At 36.3% G+C, this 16,355-nt stretch overlaps 1 protein-coding gene across 1 annotated transcript; it reads left to right on the top strand.

Annotated features, from left to right (window-relative positions):
• The first annotated feature begins 8,229 nt into the window (after positions 1–8,229).
• Positions 8,230–15,254, top strand: LOC104117603 (bZIP transcription factor TGA10-like). The gene is made up of 11 exons (XM_009628674.4): positions 8,230–8,776; positions 8,889–8,995; positions 9,394–9,473; positions 9,726–9,848; positions 10,072–10,140; positions 10,358–10,417; positions 10,549–10,626; positions 10,757–10,832; positions 11,882–12,156; positions 12,854–13,096; positions 14,945–15,254. The coding sequence occupies exons 1-11, from the start codon at positions 8,634–8,636 to the stop codon at positions 15,092–15,094; spliced, it is 1,404 nt and encodes a 467-aa protein (XP_009626969.1). The 5' UTR covers positions 8,230–8,633; the 3' UTR covers positions 15,095–15,254.
• Positions 15,255–16,355: the final 1,101 nt, after the last annotated feature.

Here is a 16,355-nt window from a genome sequence, read left to right as displayed (position 1 = left end):
CCATGACCTAACACAAACCTACTCAAGGCATCAAATGATGCATAACAACATCGAAGCGATTAATCACACTTCAAATCAAACCTAAGTGAACTTCGAACTTTCAATTTTCAAAATTCGCGCCGAAACATATCAAATCAACTCGGAATGAACTCAAATTTTGCACACAAGTCCCAAATTATATGACGAAGCTATTCCAATTCCTAGAACCACAATTCGAATCCGATATCCTCAAAGTCAACTCTCGGTCCAACTTATAAACTTTCCAAACTTTCAAATTTCCAACTTTCGCCAATTAGCGTCGAAACCTTCTAGAATTATCCAAATGCAAATCCGGGAATACGTACGAGTCCAAAATCTCCATCCAAACCTAACAGAATCATCAAAACTCCGTTACGGGGTCAAATATACAAAAGTCAAACTTGATCAGCTCTTCCAACTTAAAGCTTCAAACATGAAATTCATTCTTCTAAATCACTTCCGAGTAACCTGAAAACCAAAACCAACGATTCACACAAGTCATAATACATCATACAAATATACTCATGCCCTCAAACTACAGAGCTAAGTGCAAATTCTCAAAATGACTAGTCGGGTCGTTACATTCTCCCCCACTTAAACATACGTTCGTCCTCGAACATGCCAAGAGTTGTTCCAAGGCCGTCAATCACTCAGTAACCTTACCATGGACATACCCAGGGGTGATCCCACGTCACCCTATTCCATATAGGCCCGACAACACAATATAACTGAAGATCATTACTTTGACCTTAGCCCATAAACCATAGAATCCAATTTTCAACATCCGGAATTTCCTAAAAGACCTGAACCTCGCGTCCACACACTGTATAAGTCTGAACAAGCTATATCAAGCCATAACCATAACCCAAGATGTAATCACATGACATACCATATAACTCGCATACCCGTAGCAAAATTTTCGATCACAGTAGCTGCTCAAAATAATCCAATACCGGTAATAAACCTCATATCAATCAAAACCCCATCCTAAAACCTCTGTACACTACCGATGATGAAAGAAATACGTAGAAATTAATAACCATTCATCAGATCAACAAGTCATGGAGCTCCCTCTCGTTCGACAAGAGCTATAGACAATATCTAAACCGACTTCCGATATTATCTTTCCAAATATACTGTAATCAAATCCGATAGTACCCATTCTAGGTCTAACGACCCATCATATCAAATACAACCACCCTACTAACATGCCACTCTAATTCAACCTAGATTCACAACCGTGCAATCCGTGTACCAATAAGCTATAATTCAAATGTGTTCAATCATGGAAAATGACTCAAATGATAGAGCTGCCCTGCAAGTTCAACAGATACCACCACAGGCGCAATGCTATGAACCCATCACACATAGTAGAATTAAGATACACAAATCTAACACAAAGGATCATATCCCAACATAACCCAGTTGCAATACGTGACCCCATCCAAACACGGGTCCATATGAAATACCTCAAGCCACCATGCTCAAAATCAACAACTACATACAATTCAACATCAAATACATGAAGTGTATGGCCATAACCACGGAGAAGAAAATAACACAATATATCACAGCCCGGAGAGGACATAACCAAGGTCCAATCAAGCATTCGACACCCCAATAACCATCTCGTTCAAATCCCGCTACAAGATCCAAACAGAACCGCACCATGTGTGCTTATAACCAATCAAATCACAACCCCTCGTAGCATAGAGGAGTAGCACATATATCATATCAGAACTCTAATAAGCTCAACTCTTCTGAATGGCACACCCTTCAACAATAGAAGTACGGAGTCAACCAATCCGGCCTGGTGTAGAATACATATCCTCATTGGGTCTACCAAATGGGCCCCAAATCAACTCTGGTCATCGATAAATAGATAAATAACCCTCCGAAGGTTCACAATGACCTAACCATAACACATACTATCATCTGGTTAGCTTTATCCACACATTCACAGTCCACAACCACGAAACAATCTGCTTCTGAGAATTCCCGGTCTCCAAATCCATAGAACACACGAATCACCATATCTGATCCCAATTTCATCGCTCGAATGTCTAACACATCTCTCATACATGATCTTCCCACGAGGAATACTTCTAAAATTTTTCCATGCCAGATAGCAAAAATCTGAATATCAGCAGCCAATCAATGAGGAGAGTACCGCAGTACCAATGAAGCATCCGTAAGTCAACACACAATGCGCCTTCTGAAATGCGCACCCTTCTCAGGAATTACCAAGTAGTGCCGACATCCGATATTGTTTGTGCTGCATAAACCCATGACCTTTCTTTTGGAACTGAATCGTATACTTGCACATACAAGTCTCAATCCCACTCAACACACCGCATGTATCATGCCACCATATGAAAAGTACGGGAATCGCATAATCAATCCCTGAGTTACAAATAGAATACATATCTGATCAGCCAGAAACCTTTCATTTGATTCCATCCAATAAAAAATCACAATACTCAACATGCTCCTCACGCCGGTAGGAAATATCCATCTCAAACCGTGGTAGAAACCATTGAGAACCCCTCCAAAACCCATTTGCGCGTCATCAAACCATCACAACTGGATCTCTCTAACTTAACCAAGTCACGCAGGTCGCCTAAACCCAAGAGCATTTCCACAAAACACCTGTAGAACCTCACCACATCACACATACCCAAAGAACCGACCATAACCATTATCGTGCTGATCCAACCTACTATCAAGCTGTCTAACTTCTCCGAGTTTCTTTTGAATTGCCTTCAAGTTGATACTTCTCCTTGCCAGAACACCACGATCCTTACCCAAAATTCACCACAAGAGGTTCTAACATAAAACCACACGCCTTAAAACCCATAAGTCGATGTATTCCCTCTTAAGCACCCCAGAAGTACCACAACTGAGACACCCACACTGAAGAGACCTTTTGTGAGTCTAAAGTCGTTTCCTTCACCTTTCTGATATTGAAGTGTATAATCCCTAGTGATATAGAAATACCGCGAGTCTCGACACCATCTAATGTAAATCTCAGATTCTAGCCATATACAAATCCGAAAAATTCTCAACTACTACATATAAATCTTGAACCTATTAGAACCTTCTCTAGAGTCATTTACTCTACTCAAATACCAATTTCACCACCCACGCGAGCCGAATGACCTGTGCCCCATTAGCACAATAACACCCAAAGAAGTAACTCCGCCTTAATGCAACCGAGTAAATTCCTACTCTATGCGCACTCCATCCGTTAGGAATAACAACTCAAATCATTCCACGATTTCCATATACAAATAAAGTATAATATAACCTGTATCCGGAAATTCCCTTACTCAAGTCATCCTCGATCTCAACCTCTGCAAGTCATAATTGATTCACAAGTATGCCTCAAACCAAAACCATTACAACATATAACCATGAAATAAAATTGTTGATAGCCGACTCCCCAACTTGGATCAAAGCCATAGATCAAACACTCGATAACTCGCAATACCCATACTCTATTACTACCATAATACCGCAGGGAGATTCAACTAAATCCTTCATAAGCTCACATAACAAACCATATAGTACCTCAAATCATCTACTAAACTCGCATGCATCCATGTGATGGTCATGTCAATTATTACAACAGATCCAAACTCAAATTGCACAAATATAACCCACTAGTAGAAAAGAAATCCTCCACACAACATCATAAGGATCACACATCCGTAAATTACCCCGCATGTGATAACCCACCCGTTTAGCTTCAAACCGACATCTCTCTATAACCTTTCACAGCCACAACTACTACGCCATCACTTAATCTTCCTGAGTTTGAACTCACAACAAGACTTAAAAATCTACTTCGTCCCACAATTAAACAACATGAAAAATCTTCCAACACACTCATAACTCGAGACTATATGTCATATCAAGACATAAATCAAGCACTCAATAGTCCTTTTCACATCCCAAGAAAAATCTTACCGTCACATTCAAACCATCCGAACACATCCCGCAGTCACATCACACTCATCATATGGTCATCCAACCACTCATCGAGCCACAAATTCCACTAATAGGGACACTGTCGGACTTATAAGTCCAAAAGCACGTGCTCACTCACCCGAAATCCCCATGCTCGAGCTACAGTCAAAACCCGGCCTTAAGTCCTTCAGACTGGCCCATCATCAGCAAACAAAAATCACATCTTGGACATCATCCATGGAATCACAAGATGCCGATGCACAGCTGATATCGAGCGCTCACATATGCATATGAATGCGTGGAAAGAATTCAAAGAGTTACGCTTCAAGCTGAATCAATGCCGCACAATAAGGAAAGAAAGATGGGAAGTTTATCCTAAATGCCCTCTAGCCTCTCGAAGATAGGTATGGATGTCATCATACCGATCCGCAAGACTCTACAATACACTTACTCATGACTGGTAGAACCAATAAGCCTAGAGCTCTGATACCAATTTGTCACGACCCAAAATCCAACTAGCCATGATGGCACCTAACCCAACCCGCTAGGTAAGCCAGTTAACAATAAATCAATTCAAATGAGATTTATTGAGACAAATAAATGATAAAATAACTGAATCTTTATACATTTTCCAAGGACTAATAGTACAAATCATGAGTTTCTAAGATTTAGAATTTACAAAACTGGTATGAAATAAAATATATCATCTATTTGAAATGTAATTAGCAGATTTTCATAGGTCTAAAGTTACCATGAGCAAGAGGTAGCTAAAACCGAAACACAAGTACGTATTCAATGCTAGCTCCCGCCATAAATAGCGACATCAACATCCAAAATCTGCACGCAAGGTGAAGAAGTGTAGTATGAGTACAACCGACCCCATGTACTCAATAAGTAACAAACCTAACCTTAGGATGAAAGCAGTGACAAGCTTGGGTAAATGGTCAGAGTCCAACACCAATAGCCAACATCACTCACAAAAATATAATGAAAGTAGTACAAGAAACAACTCAAAGATGTGATGCTCAACTCGTTCACAGTTATGGAAAAATAGGCATGCTTTTCAAGTATAATAGTAAAACCCAAATCCTTCACCGAAATCATCAAAATATGAGTAAGTCAGAAAGCTTTGATTTTTCCCAAAAACTTTCAACAATAGATAAGATTATTCAATCTCAGATAGCATGAGAAAAATATATCTCTATGCCTACATGTAAATGCGCATGTAAAGTCATAAATGTCACAAAACCTTGTATCATGATTCATGAGAATGCACCTCTATGCCTGTATGTTAAGTATGCATGTCAGATGCAATGCGTCACAGTGATGAACTCATGTACTCACACTCTCAGAGTACTCAATATCACAGTCTCACACTCCCACTCCTCACGCTCAATTACTCAACACACTCAATCCTCAACACTGTACGGTAGCTGTTGCGACGCGCAGCCCGATCCCATCATGAATCAACAGTAATTACGCTCGTTGTAGGTGTGCAGACTCCGGAGGGGCAGATCCTATCCAAGCACTAATATAACCTATTGTGGCATGCATCCCGATCCACATATAGCCATAAGGCTTATTGCGGTGTGCAACCCGATCCACATATAGCCATAAGGCCTGCAACCCGATCCATATATAGCCATAAGGCATGTTCCGGCGTGCAACCCAATTCACATATCTCACTCACAACATGACTCTCAGGCCCCACCTCAGTCATCAATCTCTCCAGTCTCTCGGGCTCAAAAATCTCATGCCAATCAGCCCAAACAATGATAACATCTTGTGACAACAAATGATAACATAAACTGAGATATGATATGCAAATGAATGGATATGACTGAGTATGTAATTGCAATTTAAGAAAGTATCTTAACAACTGAAATGACTTCAGTGGGCCCTCAACAGAATAAACATATAGCCTAAACATGGTTTCTAACATGGATCACATCTCTATTACTCTATCACGTAGAAATTTTTTGGATAAAGACAAGATTAAGTAACTACACAGTATCACAAAATTAACCGAGCAATAATTCACACGATGCACACCTACACGCCCGTCACCTTGCTTGTGCGTTACCTCACACCAAATATATAACACGTATATTCAGGGATTTATACCCTCAGCACCAAATTTAGAAATGTTATTTACCTCGAACAAGCCAAATCTAATACCGAGCAAGCCAAACGATGCTCCAAATATGCCATCTCGCATGTACCGACCGCCGAACGGCTCGAAACTAGCCAAAATCAACTCAAATACATCAAATGAAGCCCAAGGAAACAATTTCAAGTGATAAAGGTCAAATCTTTAATCAAAAGCCCAAAGTCAACCAAAAAGTCAAACTTGGGCCCACACCTCGGAACCCGAAAAAACTCACAAAAAGCTGATAACCCATTTAATTACGAGTCCAACAATACTAGTTTCACTCAAATCCTACTCCGAATCAATGTTCAAAACTCCAGAATTCGCTCTATGAAACTTTAGTCAAAATCCCCCAACTTTATCTTTAGAAATCATCAACCAAATGCTAAAAATGAAGATAGATTCATGAAATATAAATAAAACTGAGTAGAGAACACTTACTGCAATCTATATGGTGAAAATCGCCTAAAACATCGCATCAATCCGAACTCCATAGCTCCAAATATGCAAAAATGGTCGAAACCTCCAAAATATAGCACTTTTTAATCACTGGGCAAATTAATGAACCGCGATCGCGGAACAACCTTCGTGATGAATAACCTACACTGCATCCACAAATATGCAACACGATCGCGGATCTAGTCATGCAAACGCAAAGCACACAGGTACCCACACTCCGCGACCGCGTTCCCTTATACGCAAACGCGATGGAGAAGCTCCCAACTCCAGCTCTCAGCTCAGCCCTATGCGAATGTAATGGCTCTTATCGAACGCGATGCCCAATCTCCAGAAACTAACGGGAACGCATACTTCTACTTACGAACGTGAAGAAAGAACTACTCAATTCCAGATTTTTCATCTACGCGATCGCACCTCTAACTTTGCGATAGCGAAGAAGACTTGGTGCACTAGATACCAGTAGGAACCAACAAGGCCAAAATGAAGTAAAATGATCCGAAATACGTCCGCAACTCACCCAAGCCCCTCGGGACCCCGTTCGAATATACCAACAAGTCCCATAACCTAACACGAACCTATTTGAGGCCTCAAATCATGTATAACACCTAAACGACGAATCACACTTCAAATCAAACCTAAATGAACTTTCAACTTTCAACTTTCAACTTCCAAAACCCGCGCCGAAACATATCAAATCAACCCGGAATGAACTCAAATTTTGCACACAAGTCCCAAATGACATGACAAAGCTATTCCAAAGTCAACTAATTCGAATCCGATATCCTCAAAGTCAACTCTCGGTCAAACTTATGAACCTTCCAAACCTTCAAGTTTTCAACTTTCGCCAATTAGAGGCGAATCCTTCTAGAATTATCCAAATGTAAATCAGGGCATACGTCTGAGTCCAAAATCACCATCCGGACCTAACAGAACCATCAAAACTCTGTTTTGGGGTCAAATACATAAAAGTCAAACTAAGTCAACTCTTCCAACTTAAAGTTTCAAACATGAAATTCATTCTTTCAAATCACTTCCGAGTAACCTGAAAACCAAAACCGACGATTCAGACAAGTCATAATACATCATACGGAGCTACACATGCTCTCAAACTACGAGTGAAGTGCAAATGCTCAAAATGACCGGTCGGGTCGTTATAGTTAATTGTCTTATTATCATGCTGTTGATACTGCTCTTTGCTACTGTTTTTTTTACATGCCTTGTCCATTGATGTATTTCTTTTCAATTATATTGTGACTATACTTTTCTGGGTCGAGGGTCTCTCGGAATTGTCTCTCTATCTTCACAAGGTACGATTAAAGTCTGCGTACACACTATTCTCCCCAGACCCACTTGCAGCATTACAATTAAATTGTTGTTGTTATTGTTATATCGGCTTATTTGTTTTTTAAATGTTCTTGATCTATGCCATTGTGTTGGGTATTATAAATTGTACTTACAGTAAGTCGATGCCATACTCATATATTCAACTTCTGCGTATTAGTTCAAAAAGCTGCATGAAATGTTAATGTAATATAATAACCACGAAGAGAAAGGGCAAAAAGGTCAATTCACAATATGCAACAATGAGATAGTCGAACAAGGAAGCTCAAAAAACGTCCGTTTCCATAGAGCCCAAACTTGACTTAGAACAATTTTTTTTAGAGAGAGAGAGAGAGATGCTGAAACTCTGGATATCCTTCAAGACCTACCGCTTTATCTGAAAAAGAAAATATTTTCTTTTTTGTATTCAAAGAAAGTCGTCTTCTTCTTCTTCTTCACTAGCTAAAAGCTTAAATTAACTTTGTCCGTTTGCTTCTTTAGCATTCAATTCTTCATTTCCTTATCCTCTCTTCACAAAAATTAGTATTCTCACCGACTGGTGCTAGCTGTCTTAGATTTTATCTCTATATATATGTAGTGAGTAAAACGACGTACCTATATTAGAACAGCAAGACAACTCTCTATAAAGAACTCGGGAGGTCGCAATTTTATAAATAGCTGTGTAGGAGAAAGCTATCAGTTTTAATAATTATAAAAAATGGGGCTTGAAAGTGATAATCAGATTTCTTTTGGCAGTGATCATCAGCAACATTTATTATTCCATAATTCTCAGCATCAGATTTCTTTTGGAATGTTACAGCAGTCATCTTCTACATCATCTGTCATTCCAGGAAACTTTATGTAGTACTTATATTTTTTCTTTTTGTTGATTAATTCAAATTAGGGATACAACAGAAATCTGATTTCTCCAATATTTCTCTTGAGTTAATTATTGTTTTTGATCCACGAGCAGAAGCAAAGACATTAATACTGGTGGAGCTAATTATGATTTAGGTGAACTAGATCAAGCCTTTTTCCTTTACCTTGATGGTCAAGATCCTTCTTCAAACCATCTAAGAGGTGAGCTCTCCTTCCTTTCATTTTTCTTCTTCTCTCAACGGCGCGATTCAGAATTCTAAATTTGATTGCATTTTTTACCCTTGAATTCATTATACTTTTAAATGTACGAGCTCAATTATTTTTCTCACGCACATTCGGCAAATTTAAAATCTGATAGTACGTCCTTTGACCACTTCCTCACAGAATCAAAAGCAAGTTTTTTTTTTTCTGATTATAAGGGAAGATATATATTGTTTCCTCCCTTTTTGATTTTATTCTATTCCTTTATGTTTTCAGATATAAGAATTCATAAAGCAGGTTGTACAGTAAAATTTACAAATGAAATATTTTCTTTTTCCTCTATTTCATGATCTTTATAGCTTTTAACTTCAATTTTTTTTCCTTTATATAATTTGCAGAAAATAATTCTGAGATGAGACCACCGACTCTGAACATTTTCCCATCACAGCCCATGCATGTTGAGCCATCATCAACTAAGGTATACAAAATCAAACATGGATAACAAGTTAAATATTTTTTTGATAATTGGAGTGGAACAGCTTGCCTGTACTTCAACTAATTTCACGAAAAATATCCTACCTGTTACTAGTATAAGTAATTTTGTCTACCAAGACTTGGACAGATGGTCTAACTTTTATATGTGCATAGAAAGCCAATATAACATTTAGTTTCATATTCATGCTGTTTTCTAATTAAGAACTAATGGCTTGTTATTTTCTGATTATGGTAGGCAAATACTGGATTGGTTTCTAGTGGTTCCCAGAAATCATCTCAGCCGTCTATAATGGAGTTAACGAATTCTAAAAATGATGTTCTTTCTGCAGCTTCTGGACCTGAACCAAAAGTTGCTAAGGTATGTTTTATTGATTTCTTCTTTAGCAAAATACTACCCTCCGCCGTTCCAGTTTATGTGGCTGGATTTTGAAGTACGAGAGGCAAACTATTTATGAAGATGGGGATCAAATAAGAACTTTATTAACTTCTCTAAAAATAATAGTGTCGCATAAATTATAATTTTTTCCTTTTCCTCTCTTTTTATTTAATTTCCTCTAAAAAGTTTTTATTGGTGGTGGTAGCGAGAATGGAACAGGAAGGGTCTAAATTCAGGTTCAGAGAAAGATGCACCTAAAATACCAGATCATAAGGTAAGACTTGTGGTTTCTAATCTTTTGAGAAAATATATGTCTTTTCTCTATGAGTTATTTATTTATTTTTTGGGATAATTTCAGAGAATTCCCCTCATAATTGATCTCGTAACACTAGTCATTCTCGTGATTTGCAATATTATGCTTATCTCCTTGTTTTGAATTTCTATGTGAATATTTGTGTTTGGCAATTTTAGTTAATTGCTTTTCTCTTCAGACATTGAGGAGACTTGCTCAGAATAGGGAAGCAGCTAGGAAAAGCAGACTTAGGAAAAAGGTACTGTAATTCATTTGCTTAATTATTTTCACTAATTATATTGGTTTGACAGTTAAAACACAAGAGGGTCATCTTTGAGCGATTGTTTAATTTATGGAAATTTATTTCATCTATTTATTCTTCCATTGCAGGCTTATATTCAGCAGCTAGAGTCAAGTAGAGTAAGGCTTGCCCAGTTAGAACAAGAACTACAAAGGGCCAGATCTCAAGTAATAAAATTTAATTTCCCTTACCAGCTCATCCTATTATAAATCTTTTATTCATAGAATCATTTGGTGTTGCTTCTATATTCACAACAAAAAATTTAATATGACCCCAAGAAAAATCAAATATTTGTAGGGATTCCATTTTGGGGGTAATGCTCTTTTAGGAGGAGACCAAACCCTACCTGTTAATAGGGGCAGCATGAGCTCAGGTACAATTTGAATCCCATAAATTAGGAAAGTGTTTGGTATAATAGAAGTTATCTTCATTATTATGGGAAAGTCATTTTTAGGTGTTCTGTTACAAAAGAAAAGAATTTTGTACTATTAAGATGAAGAAAATTAACTTTTCCCTCACTTGTGGCCGATGGTCTTTTCTAAAAATTTATTTTAAATTTAGGCCAAATACATGAACAGGCAACGGAACTTGACACCGATTTTTACATAAACACGTAAAGTTTGGCTCTTTCCTATCAGGCACGCGAACATCCTCGCATGTGTGCCAATTAAACACAGACTGTTGACTTGTAATATAGCGTGACTTTAAACAAAAATATGTGAAGATTGATTTTTTTGCCGACATGGAGGATTCCAACAGTCGAAAAGCGGATTCTTTATAATCCCTTCCCCAAACCCGAAAATCTACCATATTTTCCCCCTAAATAAACCCTATGTCGTCTCTAACATAGGAGATCGAAGATCCAAGCTAAAATTTCTCAATATCTTTCTCTTGTTCATACCAGTAACTGAAGGCTCGAACAAGTAATTGATTTTTAACTCCATGTTACTTGTAACTCTAACTAATGTTTAGACATTTTTATTAATATTTATTACTCTCTGTTTCAATTTATGTGAACCTATTTCCTTTTTAGTCCGTGCTAAAAAGAATGACCTCTTTCCTTATTTGAAAACAATTTACCTTTATACAATGATTTATAGCCACAAAATATATGTGCCTCATTTTACACCACAAGATCAAAAGTCTTCTCTCTTTTCTTAAACTTCGTGCCCAGTCAAATGAGTTCACATAAATTGAAACAGATGGAGTATTCAAAATTTTCATCAAAATATTTTAAATATTATTACCAATCTTTAATATACATTTTTCATAAACATATTTCCCGTGCATGCACTCATCAATCAAACATCAAAAAATATTTTTCACGGTATATTTTTCATGGAAAATGACTTCTGTCATACTATAGATAGCAGATATTCATATTTGTAGCTTTATGTTTTTTTCAACTTGTTATGGATTTAGATGCTGCGGTTTTTGATATGGAGTACGCAAGGTGGGTGGAGGAACATCATCGTCTCATTTGCGAGCTTAGAAGTGCAGTTGTGGAGGAACATTTGCCGGAGAACGAACTTCGGATGTATGTCGACAATTGTTTGACACATTACGACCAGATTATGAACCTCAAGAGCATGCTTGCAAAATCCGACGTCTTTCATCTTGTTTCCGGCATGTGGAAAACTCCGGCCGAGCGCTGTTCTATTTGGATGGGAGATTTCCGGCCATCCGAGCTCATCAAAGTATGTCTAAAAATAATTTTTATATCATCATATCACCTTAAAAATAATTACTTGTGACTGCCAATAATAAGTAAAACATCTAGTTATCTTGAATATTAAAACAAATGGAGTATAACTTAATAACTATGCCCTCTTTTTCAATTTATGTTACACTTTTTGCTTTACATGATTTAAATTTCTTAATTTTGACAGTATATTCAGATATGGAATGCTTAATTTTTTTAAATAAATTTAAAAATTACATAAAAAGTGCTATAAGTCACAACAATTAATCATTCAAAATATTTGAAAGGCATATAAAAAATTACAGTAAAAGATACAAATATAAAGTTCTTTACACTGTATTATAAGAAATTAAGAGAGATAATAAAAGAAGACAAACACCGTAATCGATATTACTAAAGAATCATTGAAACCCTGGCTAGTTTGCCTAAGATAAATCTGTGCTTTCTTGTCTTTCTTTTGTCTTTGTTTTTCCTCATTTCTGCTTTTCAGCAAAGAAGACTATGTATATATATCCAACTTAGTTGGTGATGGAACAAATTAAGAAAGATGAGGGAAGTACATAAAGACATGTTTGTTACTACTTCATTTTCCGTAATTTTTATGGATGAATATTAGATGTATATATTTGGGAGTTTTATGTATATCCCGATAAGTTAATCTTGGTTTGTTGTTTCTAATGATGCATGATTAGATTATCCTGAGTCAGATTGAGCCATTAACAGAAGAACAATTTGTGGGGATTTGTGGGTTGCAACAATCAACGCAAGAAGCTGAGAGTGCCCTTTCACTAGGGCTGGAAGCTCTGAATCAGTCTCTTTCAGACACAATTGTCTCTGATGCATTGGCTAATTGCCCTCAAAACATGGCTAACTACATGGGCCAAATGGCCCTTGCAATCAACAAACTTTCCACTCTTGAAGGTTTTTTTAGACAGGTATGTGAAAACTTACATTATTATAAGTTTTAACTTATGAATGCCGGTAGTATAAAAGGCTTTTTATACTATCAATTTACATAAAAGTAGCTACTGGTAACAGCCCATAATTGATGGAGTTAGTCCCCGAAAAATAAGATAGACAATCTTCTAAACACATAGTATTAAATTATACGGATAATTCTTGCATTGTTAGTGTTAATATGTTTAAACCTCTAATTATATCACAAAGGATTGTGCTTTTTCGAGGTTATCTTTTATTTCTTCAGAATTTAGCGCTAAAATAAATCTTTTTTGCATTATGTGTATGAGATAAGATATCACACTAAGTAATGGTGATAGATTGGTAGGGCCGAGGAGAAGAAAATGTATATCTACTCCTACTTTAGTTGGAAAACCTACTCCATCTATGACCAATTTTCTCTCACAGCTCATTCCATACACACACACACACACCCATTTAATGCATTCAATGTATACCCAAGCAGGAGCTTAAAACCCATTCGTAGAGTATGCCATTTAAGTTATATACACTAAAGAATAAAGATGTAAACAAAATTACACTATCAGTAAACTTCAATATATGATATTTGGTTAGTTACCATTTTTATTTGGTTCCCAAGTAATGTCAATCAAAATATTTATTCTATAGTTATCTAACAAGTAATGCGAGTGTTTAGATAATTTTTCTGAATGTCATTTTGCATGAATTTCGGTCCAAAAGAAAACGCGAGCACAATCTTGTACAACTTATCACGCTTCCAAATAGGGGAGGGATACAAAAATATAAGTTCATGGTTCATATTGTATAAAGCCATAACCATAAACCTTTTTAAGAAACACATTTGAAAGAGCACACATCCACGTACCATAACTCTAGATTTTATTAGAATAAATTTACAAAAAATTTACATCAGGGTCATGAACTCGACTCTCTTCAAAGTCATTACTAGTTCTCATGAATATTGAAGTAGTTATTGTAAGCGGCGGAACCAGAATTTTGGTTAAGAAGTGTCAAAATATATAAAAGTAAACATACCAGGAAATTAAGGGGAGTCAATACATAGTATATATACATATAATTTATTTTTTTACTTACCTACATAATGTATTTTTTTCGCGAAGGGGTATCATTTGACGCCCCTTCCTATAAGGTGGTCCCGCCACCGGTTATTGTGTACATGTTCTATAACATTAAAATTTCCGATTTCCCAGCTCATATCCAACATATAGCATAAGGAAACTAACATGCCTTACCGTCGTTTGGTACGCGGACTAAATTATGGCGGAATTATAATCTCAGGACTAATTTATACCATATGAGAGGTGAGATAAAATAATCCCAAGTTTGATGGGATAAGATGAGATATCTTGGATTAAGTCTGGGATTAAATTTATACCGTATTTGGTTGGCGGTATAAATTTTATACCAACCAAACACAGCAGGGAATAAAATTGCAAAAAAATAAAAATACTTTCACATTCTGAATTTATAATAAAATGTTACGAGCGTGCTCTCAAGTCAATTCAACCATCAAATCAATAACAACCAGAGTCTCAATAGTCATAGGGTGCTACTTATTTTGTTAAAACTTATGGTGATTTAAAAATCTTACATAAAAGCATAAAAAGTCAAACATGAATTGACTTCTTACTTAATTACGTATTTAATACTCTCTTGTCTCATTTTGTGTATTAAAGTTGAGTTATTGTACTAAATATTGATGAATAACATCTTCTTGTATTATAGACGAAAAAGGAAGAAATATCATACAAAGATTGAGACATATGGAGTACAAGTGATTGACCAAAGAAAATAATTTATTAATGATTATTTTTTACTTACAGGCTGAGAATTTGAGGCACCAAACAATTCATCGGCTGCATCAAATTTTGACAAGTCGTCAAGCGGCGAGGTGCTTTTTGGCAATTGCTGAATATTTCCATAGGCTTCGAGCTCTTAGCTCTCTTTGGGTGGCGCGACCTCGTCAAGAATAACAAAAGAAGTTTTTACTATAGCTACTATTGGCTTGGTCTAAATATTTGAGCGCGGATAAATTTTTATCGCTAGAGCCAGGCCATTATTGCTATTTTTCCCCAAACTTTTAGTTTTTCACCTTTTCATTCCTTTTTAGTTTTAAAATTTTATTTTATAGTATTTCTTTTGCCCTCTAACCTCTCCTCTAATCCTCTCCATAGAGATGTATAGCAGACAAAGAAATAGAGACAATTTTTCCGAAGTATCTTTGAGAATATTTCTCCTTTGTTTCCTCCTAAAGACTTTCAGTAATACTAAGAAAAAATTGAGTAAATTTTCATTATAAGAAAGGAAACTTGACAACATATAATACAAGGGAAAAGGAAGCCTACATGACTAAATTTACTATGTAGTACATAATTAATGGTTTGTATATTTGAGTAGTCAATTTTTATATTGGAATTGGTTATTTCAATTTGGAGGATAAAAATGCGCTTGGATTTCGGATGGGGTTCAAAATTGTGTGAAGGATATCTTTTTATTCGAAGGATATAATTGTCATATCAGTTTCATTTTTATACATTCTTGACGATTATTTGTTGACAACACTAGGGGTGGGCGTTTGGTACTTCGGTACGGTATTTAAAAATTACGGTTCGATACTTCGATATTTGGTATATCAATTGTGTATATCAAATACCGTATCAAATTAGTTCGGTATTTTCTTGTTTAGTGCGATATGATTTCGGTACGGTTTTGGTGCCGTTATTAGTAATAACAATAAAGAAATAATATCTTCAAATGGTGAATGATTTGCTAATAAATTTTGATTTCGTTCGTAGAGTACTGTAGACAAGTTCTTCTATTTATTGTGTAAGCAGATAATTGAATCTTTACACTCTAATCTAATAGATCCATCAAGGATGGCTGAGTAATAATTCCAGGATCAACATTCAATGGAAATGATATTCCACTCGTAATGTCAAAGATGATCATTTTTACTTTCAGTGTTCGGTTGGACATGTCTTAGTTTTACTGGCTAGGGCTTAAGGGTTGGACTTGGGCTTAGTTTTACTACCTAGGTTTACTTAAAATATTTAGTATACCGAAGTATCGAAACCTCAATATCGAGAACCGTACCAAAATACCGAAATACCAAAAAATTAATATCGAATTATATCAAAATACCGAATAAACCGATACCGAAATACCGAATTAATTCGGTTCGGTTCGGAATTCAATTTTTTGGGTTTCATGCCCACCCCTAGACAACACTCTTTT

The sequence above is a fragment of the Nicotiana tomentosiformis genome, chromosome 12 (assembly GCF_000390325.3).
Source record: "Nicotiana tomentosiformis chromosome 12, ASM39032v3, whole genome shotgun sequence".
In the NCBI taxonomy this organism is placed as follows: Eukaryota; Viridiplantae; Streptophyta; class Magnoliopsida; order Solanales; family Solanaceae; genus Nicotiana; species Nicotiana tomentosiformis.
The sequence above is the reverse complement of the archived record's forward strand: the minus strand, read 5'-3'. Positions and strand labels throughout refer to the sequence as shown.